Consider the following 17,843-nt stretch of genomic DNA (forward strand, 5'->3'; position numbering starts at 1 on the left):
CAAATTAAACCATCTTTATTATCTTTTACTTTTTTTTCCTGTATTTTTTCTGAAGCCGGAAACAGGGAGAGACAGTCCGACTCCCGCATGCGCCCGACCGGGATCCACCCGGCACGCCCACCAGGGGGCGACGCTCTGCCCCTCTGGGGCGTCGCTCTGTTGCGACCAGAGCCACTCTAGCGCCTGGGGCAGAGGCCGAGGAGCCATCCCCAGCGCCCGGGCCATCTTTGCTCCAATGGAGCCTTGGCTGCGGGAGGGGAAGAGAGAGACAGAGAGGAAGGAGGGGGTGGGGGTGGAGAAGCAAATGGGCACTTCTCCTATGTGCCCTGGCCGGGAATCGAACCCGGGTCCCTCGCACGCCAGGCCGACGCTCTACCACTGAGCCAACCGGCCAGGGCCTCTTTTACTTTTATTAGCATTTATTTTGTGTTCAATTTACTTCTGGACCATAAGTTTTTTTCTTCTGTTTCCTCTGGGAAATTACCTTAATCCTTCAGGAATGATTCCCTCACAGAGCAGACCACCATTCCTATCTTGAATCCCAGGACTCTCATACACGCCTTCTGGGCCTTAATTAGGTGTTCATAGTATTCTTCTTTCTCTGATGCACATATCATGCACTTTCTTGGTCTCCAGGTAGGATCAGCAAGGCTTCAGAGGCTTCTCCGGAGTCTCAGAAGGGGAATGTGGCCACCAGACCATGTATATTCTACGCCCCAGATGTTGCATTTTTTACAAATTGAAGTCAAGACTCACCACCAGCAAAATGGTTATGGCTTGCTTTATTGCGATGGTCTGGAACGGAACCCACCATATTTCTGATATCCATCTGTAAGGCCCGGTTCACAGGTTCTGGGTGCCACCATCACCTGCTGCAGCCTAGTGTGACCTCTGAGGACACCCACCATGCAGTAAGTCCAGCACGTATTAGTTTGGCATGTCCCTTTCCTCCCTGGCCCACAGTGATGGGGCTGCTCTAGGAAGCCAGGCTCAGTAGGTTCTCTTCAGGTCCTGGCCATGTGCAGCTGCCTCTGGAGGACTGCCCTGGGGCCTTGGCAAAGCCCCGTGAACCACACACTATCATGAAGACATGGACATACCTATCACACTGTGTTTTGCTGTGCCCCACCCCCTGCCCACAAGTTTTCTCTAAGCTGAGTCAATCAGACTCTACTTCCAGAAATTCTCATGGAGCCAACACTTGCTGGGACAGAGGATATGCCTCATTCCATGAGGTTTTAGGCTTTAAGATGTATTTTATTTATTTTTGAGAGAGAGGGGGAAGAGAAAAGCATTAACTTGTTGTTCCTCTTAGTTGTTCACCCCAGTGATTGCTTCTCATTCAAGGAGCAGGCCAGCAACCCTGGGATCAGTCCCCAAGATCAAACCGGTGACCTCAGTGCTTTAGGTAAATGCTTTGTCCACTGTGCCACCACCAGCCAGAGGTAGGCACCTTTAAGATGTATTTTAAACACGTTTGTTGAACACACTGTGCCATTTACCTATTTAATGTGCAAAATTCCATGGGTTTTGATGTATTGCCTTGATTTTAAGTGAGAGAGGGGAGACTGTGAGGTAGACTTCTGCATGTGCCCCAACTGGAATCTACCTGGCAACCTCTGTCTGGGGCTGATGCTCAAGTACCAAGCTATTTTTAGTGCCTGAGGCTGACACGCCTGGAACAATGGCACTATCCTTAGCACCTGGGGCCACGCTTAAACCAATCAAGCTATTGGCTGTGAGACGGGAAGAGAGAAGGGGAGAGAAGCAGATGGTCACTTCTGCTGTGTGCCCTGACTGGGAATTGAGCCCAGGACGTCCATATGCCAGGCTGATGCTCTATCCACTGAGCCGCTGGCTAGGGCTTGTAGCAGCATCTCTGGAAGCAGCCTTTCCATGTGAGCCAATCTTGGTCCCAAATCACCAGGAACCCCTATTACAAGCACTTCTGCCTCACGTGAAGCTTTGGTTCTAGGAGGAATCACTGTGGGCATCTTTTCTGGTCAGACAGTGGCTTTGCTGGCCTTGCTCACTCACCCCAGTAAGATCCCTCTTGTGGCTCGTGCATTCCTCCCAAAAGATATGTTAAGTCCTGACCCCCAGTACCAGTGAACAGGATCTTATTTGAAAAGAGGGTCTTTGCTAATGTCATTAAGATGAAGTTGTATTGGAGTAGGTGCCTTTGTAAAAGGGAGACTTGGACATAGACATACAGGGGAGAGAGAGAGAAGCCATGGGAAGAGGCAGAGGTTGAGGTAAGGTGGCAACAAGCCCAGGAGTCTGGAGACTCTGGAGGGAGCATGTCCTGTGATACCTTACCTTGGACTTCAGACCTCTAGGACATGAGAATTAATCCCAGTGAGTTTAAGCTGCCTCCTCTCCCCCAGAACAGTCACATCCCTGGAGCCTGGGTATCCTGAGGAGCCTCACCTCCCCAGTGCCATCCTTTTTTTTTTTTACAGAGACAGAGAGTCAGAGAGAGAGATAGACAGGGACAGAGGAACGGAGAGAGATGAGAAACATCAATCATTAGTTTTTTTGTTGCGACACCTTAGTTATTCATTGATTGCTTTCTCCTATGTGCCTTGACCGTGGGACTACAGTAGACCAAGTAACCCCTTGCTTGAGCCAGTGACCTTGAGTCCAAGCCAGTGAGCTTTTGCTCAAACCAGATGAGCCTGCGCTCAAGCTGGCGACCTTGGGGTTCTGAACCTGAGTCCTCTGCATCCCAGTCTGACTGCGCCACCGCCTGGTCAGGCCCCAGTGCCATCTTTATAGGATGCAAGCTCAAGCTCAGGCTATTCAAAAGCTGTTCACTCGTATGCAAGGTCAGAGCCCTGAGTTCAGGGTGCCATCTTCTTGCCCTGCCCCTCCCCTTTCATTGCTAAGCACACAGCCGCTGAGAGACGGGGAGACAGCTGAGCATAATCATATATCACATTTATTGCTACAGTGCTCTTATGTACTGGGCAAGTCTCCATATTGACTTTGAAGGGGCTATTTAAAATTTCCAAAGAATTTGGCCAGCTGTGTGGATACTTGGATAAATTATTTTTCTTAAAAAACACACACACAAAAAACAGCTTTCACCTGGCCTATGGTGGCACAGTGGATAAAGAATCAATCTGGAATGCTGAGGTTGATGGTTCGAGACCCTGGGCTTGCTGGGTCAAGGCACATATATATAACAAGCAAACAATGAACAACTAAAGTGAAGCAACTATCAGTTGATATTTCTTGCTCCAAGCCTCCCCCCCCCCCCCAAAATCAATAAACAAAATCTTAAAAAAAAAAAAAAAAGTTATCTTGAGGCACGCAGAGCACAATCTCCCTTAACTGTTTTTTTCCTTCCTCCATCGTCCCCTGCTGGGTTAATCATTTTATATAATTTAAATTCTTTTTAAAAAATATTTGATTTTAAAGTGGGGGGAAGACAGAGAGAGAGAGAGAGAGGGAATGAGAACCATTTGTATGTGCCTTGACTGTGCAAGCCTGAGACCTTGAACCAGCATCCTCAGCACTCCAGGTCAAGGCTCTATCCACCACATGCCAGGCTAATTTAAATTCTTTATGTAAGACAGTTCAAAAGTCTGTGGGGCCTTTCTGAGGACACTCGCGTCTTCAGCCCCTGCCTGTCTGAACCAAGGGGCAAGACCAAAAGCAGAGTAAAAGGGACATTGAGGCAGGTTCCCCAAAAGAGACAAGACCCAACAGACCAGGGGAGTCACCAGGTAGAGTTCCTCTGTAAGCTGATGGCTCCTTGCAGTCCCACTGGGTCTTGGAGGAAAAACCCCAGGGGGGGACCCAGGTGATTTCAGGGGCGAGGTGGTGGCCCCAGCCCCAAGCCTAGATGTTCTGCTTGTTGCTGGACATAGAGTTCTCTTGAACTCCCACAGGGCATTTTGCTCCCCAGCCTTGGGGAGTTCTAGTCATGCGGGGGTGAGGGGATCAGGGGCCCTGGAACTTGGGGAGAGACATTGAGAGGTTAGTGTGGTGAATGCAGCCAGCCTGGAGGTCCTTAAGGCCTCTATGGGGGAGTGTGTAAGTAACAGGGAGCACAGTTAAGGAAATCAAGACCCCAGCAGGCCTGAGCCTGCACCTGAGTGACATGGAAGGTGATCAACCATGTCAGGTTCCCTGGGACGTGCAGGGGGTGCAGGGACATAGATGGTCAATGTAAACCTAGGGTAGTCCTGGGCCGCCCAGGGAGTTGGTTCCCCTGGTGACACACAAGACCAGTGGAGAGTTGGGAAAGCCTTGGACACAGGTCCTACAGGCTTGAGGGTGACCCACCCTTCTGGTTTTGCAGCTGAGCAGTAATTCGGGCAGGTACATAGTCTGGGGCCTTTTCTCTGCACAGGGACCCTGTACCTTTTCCCTGATCTGTCCACACCCACCTTTGGTCCATCCATACCAGGAGAACCATTTAGTAGGGTTGGCAGGGGGTGCAAGTTTTCATGCTGGCCTCAAGCTATAGCCCCACTGCCAGAGTGCAGAGATAGGCTTGGGTCCCCAGGTCAAAAGAACAAAGGACAGAGAGTCTGGGAAGCCCCACAGCATTGTGCTCCAGTAGTGTGGTCTTCGTGCCCTGAAATGTGGGTCACAACAAAACCCATTTTGGAGAGGTTTGTGGGCTCTAGGGAGAGCAGCCTGTGGGGTCCCAAGGGAGGAATATGGAGGTCTAGAGGCCATTGGGAGGTGCCTGGGGGACCGGAGTAATTTCTGGAGGAGGACCTTTGGCATTTTCATCTGGGAGGGTTGCGCTTCAGTCGCGCCTCTGCCCTGCCTGAGATACCAGGGTATCCCCTCCTGGAAGGAGAGGATGGGGCAGGGAGGCCCCCATCAGGGAAAGGCCCACCTACCATTTTACCCTGAAGCAAGAAAACAAAACCCCAACATCTGAAAAACCCAAATGAGATCCACCTATCCCTGTTCTCCCTATCTTACAGCTAGGCTCCCGGGACAGGGGTGGGGGACCTCAGGGTGATAGTGGGTCTTTTAATACAACTTTTAATCTGGTTGATCGTGAAATGCAATGCTCAGTTCTAGAAACAGCAGCAGAAATAGCAAGAGACATGAAACTTTTATACAAAAACATTTGTCGCTTACAAAACATATGCCAAAAAAGCTTAAAAAAAATCCAAAGGCATCTTCCTTGCTAATTTTCTTCTACATTAAAAAAAAAAAAAAATCGTAACTAGCGTTTTCATTTTCCTTAAAAAAAATATCAGGCATAGGCACAATTTGCTGGTGGCTTCTGAAGAAAAACCAGTTTTTCACAGCATCTCTCCAGCAAGTGATATGTTTTAACTCTTCCATGTTTTATACTTAAGGCATTTTTTTCTTTTCTGACAAAGTGTATATTTCTTGTTTGCTTTCCAGTTTTTACAAAAAAAAAAAAGAGAGAGAGAGAGAAAGAAAGCTCCTTCTGGCCAGGGCTTGGGTATCAAGGCCAAGATGCAGTTTCAGGATCCATCAGCCAAGTTCCAGGGCATGGGGGCGGCTGAGGCCTGGGTGTGGGGACAGCAGGGTCCCCAGAAGGCTTCTGGACCCTGTTGCCTGCAGGTCCCCCATCACTTGAAGCCTCCTTAGGTTGGTGTTGGCTCAACGCTGACCACAGGCATGTGTGAAGTATGGACCGGCCAGCCCACATTGAGGATGGACCCAATATCTCATGTGATCATTCCAGGTTAGACAGAGGTTGGGTCAATTATCCCATGGTGGCGTACCTCTCACATATGCCCAGCAGGGTTGTGGGCCTCACTCAGGCCCGGGTGGGTGGCGGAAAGCACCATCTGGGGATCTCCAACCACTCCTGACACCTTCTCTTCTTCTCGTCGCTTCAAGCAGGCCGCTTTGGGGTTCAGGTTACGTTCTGGTGGCAAAGAGAGAGCACTGTGGGAGACGGTTCCCAGAGAAGGAGAACTGAGGTGGCCAGGGGGTGGGGAACATGGCAGGGTGCCAGAGGGAGAGGCAAGGGCACCCACATGTGTGGCTGCCTCCATTTCTTGATTTGTCCTCCCGTTCCCTGAGAAGGCTGTGCAGGACTGGGGAGTTGTAAAGAACAGGTTGGATGTTCCGGGGGATGACAGAGTTTGAAATGTGGACAGAGCCCAGGAGCTAGTGCACACCCATCTCTAGTGAAGCACCATCGACATGCATGTAGGCAGGGAATAGGATGGGGACTCCTGGCCTGGGCGCCTACCTCGCACCTGCTGCTCCAGGCCCAGGATGACCTGCACGGCCTGCTGCAGGATGAGCAGTTTGGTCTGTGCCTTGTCCGACTTGAGGTGCATCTGGCACATGCGCCCCAGCTCCCGGAAGGCCTCGTTAATGTCCCGCACACGCACCCGCTCCCGCGCGTTATTCGCCATACGCCTCTCTCGGTCCCTCAGGTCTTTCTCCTCCAGGGACAGCACCTCCTCTGTACTGCTGGGTCACAGCACCAGGGCCTCTGTTAGTTGTGTGTGAGGGGAAGGGGGGGAAGCCGAGTAGTGGGCAGGGCCAGGGCTATGAAGAGGGCACCCATTAGATGTGTGGGTGCGTGTGCAAGGTCATGTCTGTGGCTTGTGTTTGTGGGTCGGTACCATAGCATGACTGCATGTGCCTAGTGTGTATGCGCTCATGTCCATAAAAATGTGTTCCTGGACCAGAAACTGTAGGCAATGTGCCTGTCTGTGACCAGTTCTAGTCAAAGTTGTATGTGTGTGTCATCTTGTCCAAGGGACATGACCAAGGCCCAACTGTCCCCAGGATGTTTTATAGGAATGGAAGTGGGACATGATTTCCATCTATCCCTTGCCCATTCCACATGCCCCAGGACTGGCAAGGAAGGCAGGGGAGGCCTGGTATCCCTCCTGGATGACGACCTTCCCCATTCAGAGCAGTCACCTGCTAGGTGAGGGAGGGCTGGTTCTGCCTGGCTTGACCAGCCTGGGTAGAAGGAGCTAAAGAGACTGGTTCAGCAGACAAAGGCCTGGGGAGACTTTTTGGGCTGCATAATGATCTAGGACACTGAGTCCTACAGGACACAACCAGCTCACACTCTCCAAGACACCAACACTGAACTCTGGCTGCCCTGACAGTTGGGCCTAGAGTGCCCACTGAGAGCCCTGCTCATAGGCCCTTATTCTGGACTGGGAGCCTCTGCTCTTAGGACTGCAATGGTGGCTCCAATTTATGGAGCACATGTATGCCAAGCACTGAGTTGAGCTCCTTGCCCACACAAGAATCTGAAATAGGGGCCCCGATACGTGCCTACCTGGTCCATACCCAGCCCAGGTCCTAGTAGCTGCATGGCTATGGGGTGTTGGATAAGTGACCTCACTCTGTGCCTGTTTCTTTCCTGGTAGAACATTGGCTAATTGAAATCAGGACACCTGCCACACTCAGCTGTGGCAATAAAATGAAGATAAATGAAGGCCTGGCACATAGTGTGTGCCCAACACATAGGAACCCAAACTCCTGGTGCCCTGCCCTGCTCCTGTGCCAGGAGGGCTGTTGCCCTCACCCTGCCTGCTGGCCCCGGAGCCCAGGACAAGCGCGCAGACCAAACTGACAGCCAGGCCCGGAGGCTGGTGCTCCTAGGTCTCCTTTCTTCCCTCAAGTCTCCACTGGGGGCTTTGGGGGAGGAAAGGGCCTGAGGTTGCCGCCAGCCATCCGGTGCTTGGGCAGCAAGTGCGAGGTAAGGAGGGGCTGCCGGTGGAAGCAGAGACGGACAGGCTGGGTGGGAGAAGAGCGCAAAAGTCAGAGAGCAGAGAGGTGGACGCAGAGGACGTGGCATGATGCCCAACCAGGTGCAGATGCAGAAACCTGAGAGCTGAGGGGACAGTGCAGGGAGGGGGGGCAGAGCCCCAGCTCCAGTACAAGCGACAGTGCTGCAGGAGAAAAAGGGTTAACGGGTACACAGGAGAGGGAGGGGTTAAGGAAGCAGGTGGTGATGGGGAATAACCTGGGGGGGGGGGGAGCCTTCCAGATCCTCACCCAGCCTTCAGAAAGGGGGGTAAACTCAACCTGCAGATGGGGTTTGCTGGAGTCCCACAAGGGGTTTACTCAGAGTGACAGTGATAGCCTCTGGGCCCCAAGGGACACTGGCCTCTGCTGGCCAGACTGTAGGTTTCCTGGTATGGAAGGGAAGTGGCAGGCAGCGGTCCCTAAGGTCGAGGACACAGTTCTGAGCCAAAGTGCCCTGGTCTGTAGGGCTAGTGGTCCTGAGTCTCATCCTTCCATTCAAGAGGGGACACTGGGGGCCAGGCCAGGCAAAGGGCAGTTGGTTCTGGGTGGGAGGATGGTGATGGCAGGGTGGAGGGGAGAGTCACTTCCTGGGGCAGGCAGGAGAACAGTGACTGGGGAATGGATGGTTACTACAGGGGTGTGGTTAACTGCAAGAAGATCACTATGAGAGGAGGTCAGTCATTGCAGGAAGGTGGTCACTGCAGGGGAGGCGGGCTCTAGGAGGGGGGAGGAGAGAGCATGGGCAGAGGCGACGGGAGGGGAGCGGCGCCCCCACTGACCTCGCACCTGCTGCTCCAGGTTCAGGATGACCGACACGGCCTGGTGCAGGATGAGCAGTTTGGTCTGGGGCTTCTCACTGTTGAGGTGCAGCTGGCACATGCGCCCCAGCTCCTTAAAGGCCTCATTGATGTCTCGGACCCGCAGCCGCTCCCGTGCGTTATTGGCCACCCGGCGCTCCTTCTCCCGCTCAGCCTTCTGCTCTGGGGGGAGAAGGTCGTCCTCGTCCTCGTCCGGGCTACGGGGGTTGGGGGGGCCGGGGGGCCAGAGGGAGACAATAAGGCGGGGAATGGGCGCAGAACCCGCCGGATGCCTCGCGGTGTGAGCGCTGTGTGCATATGCTTGCATCCTGATGGGTGGGGTAGGGGCTGAGGAGGGGCTGGCACCTGGTCCGGATCCGGGGAGCCTTCAGCTCTTTCTTTTCCTCCTCTGAGTTGTTGGCCACTGACACGTTCTCCTCATCCTCCTTCTCCTCCCGTTTGATCTCACTGGTACCTGAGGCAGTGCCCCTGTGACCGAGTCCTACAACAGGCTGGAGGTTAGGGTACTGCCACCTCTGGAACCACTGGACAAATCCCCTTCTACTCTCTTCTAAGGGACAGGAGCTCTCCTGGGATAGCTAGATTTTCATTTGCAAAGGAAGGGCCGGGGGCAAACCACCTGCCTTACACCACACACAGGAACCTAATTATAGACAAAAGTCTGAAATGGGAAAGAGGAAACCTTTAGAAGAAAGTGCAGGGGAATTTTCCATAAACACTAGAGCTGTTCTCAAAAACAAATCGATAAACTTGACTATCATAATTTAGAATTTCTGATAATTAAGATAACAAAGAAAATAAAACAAGCCCCAGAATAGAAGATACTCATCATGAATAAACCAACAAATACCAGGTCTCTACAATATGTAAAAGACTCCCTACAAATCAATAAGAAAAAGACAGATGGCTCAACAGGAAAACAGGCAAAGCACCAAGCAGGTATTTCATAGATGTGGAAATAGACATGGCTACATGGAAATCTGCATCATTGCATCAAGAAATTTCAAATGAGGACTAATGAGTTACATGTCACATCCACTAAGTCAGCTGAATGAAGAGGCCTGACAATTCTTTTTTTTTCTTTCTTCTTTTCCAAGTGAGAGGAGGGAAGATACAGAGACAGATTCCTACACATGCTCCAACCAGGATCCACCCAGCAACCCCCATCTGGTGCCTATGCTCTGCCCAGGTGGGGACAGCTCACAACCTTGCTATTTTTAGCACCTAAGGCAGAATTCTGCTCCAGAGAGCCATCCTCAGCGCCTGGGGCCAATGTGCTCTAATCAACTAATCCAGCCATGGCTGTAGGAGGGGAAGAGAGAGAGGGAGAGAAAGGGGGGCGGGGAGAGTGGAGAAGCAAGATGGTCACTTCTCTTCTGTGCCCTGACCAGGAATTGAACCTGGGACATCCACATGCTGGGCTGACACTCCACCACTGAGCCAACTGGCAGGGGCTGAAGCCTGATAATTCTAAGCACTGCCTGTAATACAGCATGCTGAAATGACCATTCTAGGAAACAACTGGGCATTATCTAGAATAAGGGGACAGATATGTGCCTACCTAGAAATTTCACAACTTGGAACCACACCCAAGAAATTCTTTCACATGTGAACCAGGAGACATGTTCTTGAAAGCACTTGATGGAAGCAGAGTGGGAAGCAACCCAGGAAGGGCCTGGGCCCATCTTCGGCCACTTGCAGCATAGCAGACCTCACACTCAATTTGAGCAAGCAAACAGATGCAGAAGGAACATTGGCAGGATGTTTGGCAGGATGTTGATTTTTCAAAGTCCAAAAACCATGTAAACAAATACACTGTTTCAGGGGGAACAGTTACAGTGAACTCAACTACACTGAGGTGTAAATGGCAAAATGCTGACCATAGTAAATAGCCCAGGGTTCAATGAATGAATGATAGGGAATGGAAGAGGGGAGAACCTGTGGTTCAAAAGTTCAGGGATCTCCTCGGCACTGTGGACACTGGGGCTGGGTCATACTCTGTGGGGCAGTCCTGGGTGATGAGCAGCATCTCTAGATCCCACCCACTCATTGCCAGGAATTCCCCGTCATGAGAACCACAGGTGTTCCTTGGGTGAGACTCTGGGAATGGAGTGACATAATTAAAAAATATGCAAGAAATAACTTTTCTAAAAGCCAGGCTTACTTTTGGGGATCGGGGGGCAAGATATAGGGAGGGTCCCCAGGAAGGCATGAGTGCCTGCTCTAATTTGGGTTGCATGGTGGGTTCCCAGAGTACGTGGTGCATTAGGCAGCCTTGTCACATACCAACATCACATTATTGTCACATGATATGGTGTATTTTCCCTAAGATTGGTAAGAAGGTGGGGTAAGTGGAGGCCAGGCTTGGCCACTGCCTGGTGTGGAGTGTCTGTACCCTCTCAGACCCTCATCTTCCCTGCTATAGCAGGATGAACGTTAACTGATCCTGGGACTACATCATGATGAGAACCAGGCCCTCATCTCTGATGGGTGCTTGTGAGTCCTGCCACGTTCCTCCATCCCACCCTCCACAGAGACCGCCTACCAAGCAGACAGCTGTCTTGCTCACCCAGGGCCTCCATTTGCTGGCTGCAGTACCTTCAAACATGTCACCTCTTCAGTCTCGAAAGAAACCCTCTTGACCTCACCCTCTCCTGCTCCTGCTCCTAGAACAGTAATGCCCCAGCACCTCACTGGTGCTGTCCCTGCCCAGGTCACTCTCCTAGTCAGTGTAGCCTCAGCCCTCACTTTGGTGATTGATTTAGTCTACCCACCCTCCTTCACCTCCCTCGGCTGTCTGTTCCCATCTGGCCTGATGCTTAGGCCTGGGCTCTGTTCTGTCCACACACTGTCAATTGCTCCATCTAAGCTCTTCTTTGTACTCCACCAAGTGTGATGACACCTGGGCCTCACCTCACCCTGAACTCTACACCCAAATCCTATCATCACCTCCACATCAGCAAGTCCTCTGGCCTCTGCCTTTGAAATACCCAAAACCTACACACTGCACCCTGGCCAAGCCCCAGTATCTACTCCACTATCCCTCCTGCACCAGAGTAGTACCCTCTGCCTGGTCCCTGATTTCCACTGTTGTCCCTATACAGTCTGTCCTCCAGCAACAGCCACTAAAGGGCACCAATAAGCATCTGAGTCAGGTCCTGCCTTAGCCTTTCCCCAGCCTGTACTCCTCAAAGCCACCAGAGGGTATCTCAGTCTGTTCCTAGCCCTCCTTTGCCCATAGCCCTCCAAGGATCCAACCTCCCTTAGGTTAAAAGCCCAACACTTCTGTGTGGTCTACAAGGTCCTGCACAACCTTCTCCTGCCCCTCTCTGCCCTCACCTTTTCCTTCTCCCCCACTCACTCTACTCCAGACCTGGTCCTGTCCCAGGACCTTTGCACAGGGTCCCCAATACCCCTGCTTTTATTCTTTCCTGGCTCTGCTCACGCTACCCCCACTATCTTTAAAACAACAATCCCCTTGCATCCCCTCCTAACTCTCCCACTTTCTCGTATCTGTTTCCTCCCCACTCCACAGCCGAGGGGAGAGGTCTTTCTCTATTGGATTCCGTTTTATTCCCCAGAGCCGAGAGAAGCAAAAGGCACATATTTGGCACTGAATACATGCCTGCTGCATGAACTCACTTCACTAAACTGTTGGACGAGTAAATAAAAAGGTAGGGGCCCTGATGGCTTGAGCATCACCTGCACCAGTGCCAAGACCAGGGACCCCTGGGCTCTACCTTGCTTTTGGAAGGAGATGACCAGTGACTTTGCCAACCTCTCTAGGACTCCAGGTGCTTGTGATAGTAAACATACCTGCCTGGCCTCCACCCATGCTGGTAGGGTTTCCCCAGTTCCCATTGTGCCTCAGTTTCCTCAAGTGAAAATGGAGATAGTCCCAAGCCTGAGCCCAGCAAAGAGCAAGTACTCGGCCCAGCCTGGCTGTTCCACTTTGTCACAAGCCCTCTCTGACATTCCTGTTTTCCAAAGGAGGAAATGATGCCCAGTGACTGGGGCCCTGAGAAGGAGCCAGGGCACAGGTGATTTTTGACGTGCTGGCTGCCCTGTCCAAGCACAATACTGGGACTTACCACTATAGGAGTCAGGTGGCCGAGAGAGGTCAGGGAGGGCACTGGGCTGGCTAGGGAGGGCCACATGGTTGTGCATAAGGCTGCCACTGCCTGAGAGGCCATCCTCTGAGTGGTTGCCTCCAACCTGTAGACCAGAGGTGGGTGAGTCAGGGCTGGCCAGGCTCCCATAACCACCTGCACATCTGGCCCCTCCCTTGCCCAGCACTCACCAAGCTGGTGTGCCGCCCGCCCAGTGGCATGACAGGACCAGCAAAGCCTGAAGCCAGTGTTCCGTGGCTGGGTAGTAGCCCATGCATGTCACCTGAGGCACCCACAGCGTGGCTGCGGAGCACATGGATGGCCTCGTCCAGGTGGTCTTCCATCTTGTTCTGCTGTGGGGGTGGAAGGTGAGCAGCCTGGCTGCCGTGACCCCTACCCAGCCCTGGGTGGTCTGGCCTGAAACATGTTCCTGCACTGGCTGCTCAGATACTGCTAGACCTTATTTCCAACACAAAGTTATTCTTGTCAAAGGAGCATCTATGTCCTAATGCAAATTGTACTGGTCATACTAGACCTAATGGCTCTTACGAGACTCAGTTTCAATGTCACATGAAATGTAGCCACAGAAGACATGCTGAGCCACCCCTAAGGGTGGCCTTCCCTGTCCTAGGAACAGGAATCTCCATGTCTGTCCACAAGCAGCTCCGCCCACTGGCCCCAGCTGTTCCCTTCCAGCAATGTAGGAAGCTCACCAGGCTATGGAGATTCCCATCATAGCTGGGTGATAAGGCACCAGGGGCTCCTGCTCGAGGCCACTGAGATGTACCTGGACAGGGTAAGAAACACATGAATGGGGGGACCTGAAACAGGGAACTGGTATAGGCTGACCCAGAGGGGGAGAAAGGAATCTGGAAGGCAGGGGTAAGGAAGTTGAGTGGCTTGTGATATCCAGAGTGGCCACATGGGGGTGCCAGCATCCAAAGAGCTGTCCTAAGGCCATGAATCTAGCCAAGTCCAAGTAGATTCACATCTCCCAGCCTCAGTTTCCCCATATACAGAATTAACAACCTACGGGGAATGTTGCTGGCTCACAGGTACACAGTGTTTCTCTGAGTCCTACTGTACCACACAGGTCTTACAGAAACCTCTGTTCTCATTCCTGCTTATCCCCTCTCCTCCCCAGTGCTCCCCAGGAATGTCCTTGCAGGGAACAGAGAATGAGGAATAGAAGAATCTGGCCCCTTTGGCAGAGTAAGCATGGGACATACAGTTGGTGCCTAATATCCGTTAGATCAGTGGTCCCCAACCCCCGGGCCATGGACCGGTACCGGTCCGCAGATAAAGAATAACTAACTTACATTATTTCCGTTTTATTTACATTTAAGTCTGAATGATGTTTTATTTCTTAAAAAATGACCAGATTCCCTCTGTTACATCCATCTATGACTCACTCTTGATGCTTGTCTCAGTCACGTGATACATTTATCCGTCCCACCCTAAAGGCTGGTCCGTGAAAATATTTTCTGACATTAAACCGGTCCGTGGCCCAAAAAAGGTTAGGGACCACTGCGTTAGATGGACAAACGCCAGTATGTACACATTCTAGAGACTGGGTTGTCACCCGGTCTCAGGTTGGCTGCTTTGGTTCGAGGCACCCCTGCCCCGGCCCTACTGAGTCCCCGTGCTCTTCACTCACAAGGGCAGACTGCTGGGTCTTGCCTCCTGGACTTTGCTTGTGCTGTGACCTAAAAATCCTGGCTTAGAGGCCTCCTCCTGGAAGCCTTCCAGGACACTGAGAGGAACATAAATTCCAAGGCAGGTGGTCTGTCAAGCTCCCCAACCCACAATGAAGCCTGATCCCTTCCCACTTGCCCCAGACTGAAGGCAGCAGACACAGAGCCCCCTCTACCCCCAGCAACCTGTACAGACCTGCCAGGCCCTGTGGGGAACCCACAGGGGTCGAGGGACTAGATGAGAAGTTATTGCTTGAGTGATCTGGAGAGTAGATCTGCAAATGGAGATGAAGAGAGACAGGGCCAACAGGCAGTGGGTCAGGGACTGGCCTCTCACAGTCACTGGTCCAGCCACCCCTGCTACCCAACCCATCCCAACACCCCCTCCCCTCCAATGTCCTTAACCTCACCGAGGCCAGCGCCTTCCCAAGGGCATCCCCAGAGCTGCCAGCTGTGGTCCCTCGGGAGCCTGTGGATGCACAGAGGTGAGACCCAACCTCAGGGATTTGCCACCCCCAGAACCTGGGTTTGGCTTGGATGACCAAGCCCAGAACTGGGCAGCCCGATTTTGGTATGGTTTCTGCCTGGTGTCTTGCCACCTGCCTCCATGAGGGCTCTTCTGGGGACAGGCAAATCATGGGCCCTAAAGCAAAAGACCCCCTCTCTGAGCCATAGTTTTCCCAGATGTTAAATGGGGGAATCCACTTCTCAAAAAGAGTCATTTTCTATCTTTTTTTGGTGAGGTTTAAAATATATATATTATATATACATATATATTATATATATCATTAAAAACATAGCGACACTGTCTGAACTGTGGTGGCACAGTAGACAAAGCGCCAACCTATAACGCTGAAGTTGCCAGTTCAAAACCCTGGGCTTGCCTGGTCAAGGCATATATGGGAGTTGATGCTTCCTGCTCCTCCCCACCTTCTCTCTCTCTCTCTCTCTCTTTCTCTCTCCTCTCTCTAAAGTGAATAAATAAACAATCATAGCAACACTAGCACAAAAATCAGAAGTGGGCCCTGGCCGGTTTGCTCAGTGGTAGAGCGTCGGCCCAGCGTGTGGAAGTCCCGGTTTCGATTCCTGGCCAGAAGAAGTGCCCATCTGCTTCTCCACCCTTCCCCCTCTCCTTTCTCTTTCTCTCTCTTCCTCTCCCACAGCCAAGGCTCCGTTAGAGCAAAGCTGGTGCTGGCACTGAGGATGGCTTTGTGGCCTCCACCTCAGGCACTAGAACGGCTCCAGCCACAATGGAGCAATGCCCCAGATGGGCAGAGCATCGCCCCCTGGTGGACATGCCGGGTGGATCCCGGTCAGGCGCATGTGGGAGTCTGCCTGCCTGTGTCCCTCTACCGCTTCTCACTTCAGGTGTGTGTGTGGGGGGTTAAATGTAAAGTGTTTCATGGTAAGAAGCCATTTTCAAACATTGGAGATGGGGCCATGGGGCCAAGGAGACTGAGCTGAACCCAAGAAAGGATGTTGTTAATAACGGGCCACATCAGGGTGGAGTGAGGGGACCATACCCATGAGACTGTCGGCCCCACTGACGGGAGGCGTGTGGTTGGCAACACTACCATAGGTGGCTGTGGGGGCCGAGAAAGTGGACACAGCTGGGAGCCCACCATTCACTTCTGTGCCATGCAGTTGGTAGCCCTGTAGTGAGATGGGGTCAGAGGTGGTTAGACAGGATGCTGCCCAAACGCATGCCCCTTGCCCCACCCTGAGGAGCCTACCATGCGCTCATGCTGGTGCAGGCTGCCAAACCCACTGCCACCACCACTGCCCACGGAGCTGCTGCCACCTGGTGGGAGGGGGAGGGGGGATGAGCCCCCACCCACCATGGGCCCGAAGCCCGCCTGGCCTTGAGGGTTCCAGAGCTCCGCTGATGAGTGTAGGCTGCCATCTGCGGAGAAGAGGAAACAGTGAAGTGGTGGGCAGAGGGACCTGGGCCCAGTCCCAGCCTTCTTAGGTGAGCCCCCACATACCTGCCATGTAGAAGGGGCCCGGGTAGGTGCTGCTAGGGGTCTTGGCAGATGGGTAGGGGGTTGTGTCCCTGTTGTAGTCATCACCTGAGCTGGGTGGATACACCTATGGGCAGGTAGGTGGGCATGGTCAAACAGAAGGGACAGGACTAACCTATCTTTCACCCCTTGGCTGGCCCCTTTCCCAGTCCTGCTCTCTACCTGGACAGCAGTCTACTCTACCAACTCATTTCCCTGAGCAGAACCTTCTGCACAAAACTCCCTTTTCCTGTCTTAATCTGGCAAACTCCTTTTGATTCATTAAAGCTCAGCTGCGATGCCCCCAGCCCTTCCTTATTCCTGGTTCCTCCAGTGCTGGAATCTCTCTTGGCTTCAGCCCTGGTCATGCAAGATCCAGGGGCCTCAGACAGGGCCCAGGACAAACATTCCACCCAGGATACCCCAGAGCACGGAGACAGCAAAGGATTTCTAGGACCAGTGCCAACTCTGATTATTGGGCACTGCCTGGAACTGAGGCAAGGCCCAGGAAAAGATGTTGGGATCCACTGGTTATGTCTCTGCCAACACTGGACTAGAACAAGGGGTACAGAATGCTGGTGGGATGAGGTGCCCAAGAGGGGCTCAGCTCCAGGAAATTGGGGTGGGGCTTCAGGTGGGGAAAGAGAGTCGATGACATTAGGAATGAAGTCTTAAGACTGCCTAAGCCTGATTGCTCCTACTGGCTGTGGAATATTAACCTCTGACACCAACTCTGAACCTGTTGGCCTGGAGTGGGCTGGGTCAGTCTGTGTGGGACTCTGCCAGACTCCCGGGCCCAGGGGCTCCTTGAGGTCTGCACAGAGCCGAGCTGAAGAAACAAACAAATTGCCTTTTCTTCCCATGACTTAATCATGAATGGCCCAGTACCATCTGCCGGGTCTGGCACTCTGCCAACCTCCAGGCACTGGAGCGGGGACACAATAGTTTAAAACTCGGTGGACAGGGTGTGGGGGAGACCTCCAAACTGGCCACCTGGTCCCACTCCCAGGACCCCATCCATACCCTTTCTAAGGCACCACAGAACATGACCTCTTGAAGGATTGAGACTAGATCCCAGGAATTACTTCACAAACTCCACAGGAAGTGGTATCTGGTCAGAGCTGAGGCACTGAGGCAAAAGCCCAGTTGACTGGCCAGTCCAGCTGGAGGTTTTGGCCCAGAACCCACATGCCCACACTAAGGAGACCACCTGGAGCCATGTGTTCCCACCTGCAGCAGCACACACAGCCCAAAGGTCCCAACAATGCACTGTGTGGCCTCCAGCAGGGAGGGCCCCCAAACCTGGAGGGCAGGAGAAGCATGTGGTCTGTGGGGGTCTCTGCTCCATCCCATAACTCACCGAGGACGGAAGACCTGGTGGCACCTTCCGGACTTTCTTAGGCTGTGTATCTGTTAGGAGTAAAAGGAGTTAGCCACCCCCATCCAGCCTGGCTCCTGCCCCACCCAGCCAAGGTCACACAGGAGTCC

The 17,843-nt window shown here is 52.7% G+C and overlaps 1 protein-coding gene across 11 annotated transcripts in view; it reads right to left on the reverse strand.

The window, feature by feature from the left end:
• Window positions 1-2,923: 2,923 nt before the first annotated feature.
• TCF3 (transcription factor 3) overlaps window positions 2,924-17,843 on the reverse strand; it is a 46,897-nt gene continuing 31,977 nt past the window's right edge. Inside the window, exons 8-19 of one of the 11 annotated variants that reach the window (XM_066342753.1) lie at window positions 17,716-17,765; window positions 16,341-16,443; window positions 16,194-16,258; window positions 15,879-16,008; window positions 14,766-14,824; window positions 14,552-14,630; window positions 13,375-13,448; window positions 12,853-13,014; window positions 12,644-12,767; window positions 8,898-9,033; window positions 8,514-8,749; window positions 2,924-5,875 (exon numbers count right to left, since the gene is read on the reverse strand). In XM_066342753.1, coding sequence (XP_066198850.1) covers window positions 5,733-5,875; window positions 8,514-8,749; window positions 8,898-9,033; window positions 12,644-12,767; window positions 12,853-13,014; window positions 13,375-13,448; window positions 14,552-14,630; window positions 14,766-14,824; window positions 15,879-16,008; window positions 16,194-16,258; window positions 16,341-16,443; window positions 17,716-17,765 — 1,361 coding nt within the window. In that variant the 3' untranslated portion in view covers window positions 2,924-5,732. Of the gene's footprint in view, window positions 5,876-6,205; window positions 6,433-8,513; window positions 8,750-8,897; window positions 9,034-12,643; window positions 12,768-12,852; window positions 13,015-13,374; window positions 13,449-14,551; window positions 14,631-14,765; window positions 14,825-15,878; window positions 16,009-16,088; window positions 16,259-16,340; window positions 16,444-17,715; window positions 17,766-17,843 lie in introns of those variants that run through there. The other 10 variants (XM_066342733.1, XM_066342717.1, XM_066342743.1 and 7 more) reach the window with 10 other exon arrangements.

Source organism: Saccopteryx leptura, chromosome 1 (assembly GCF_036850995.1).
Source record: "Saccopteryx leptura isolate mSacLep1 chromosome 1, mSacLep1_pri_phased_curated, whole genome shotgun sequence".
Classification (NCBI taxonomy): Eukaryota; Metazoa; Chordata; class Mammalia; order Chiroptera; family Emballonuridae; genus Saccopteryx; species Saccopteryx leptura.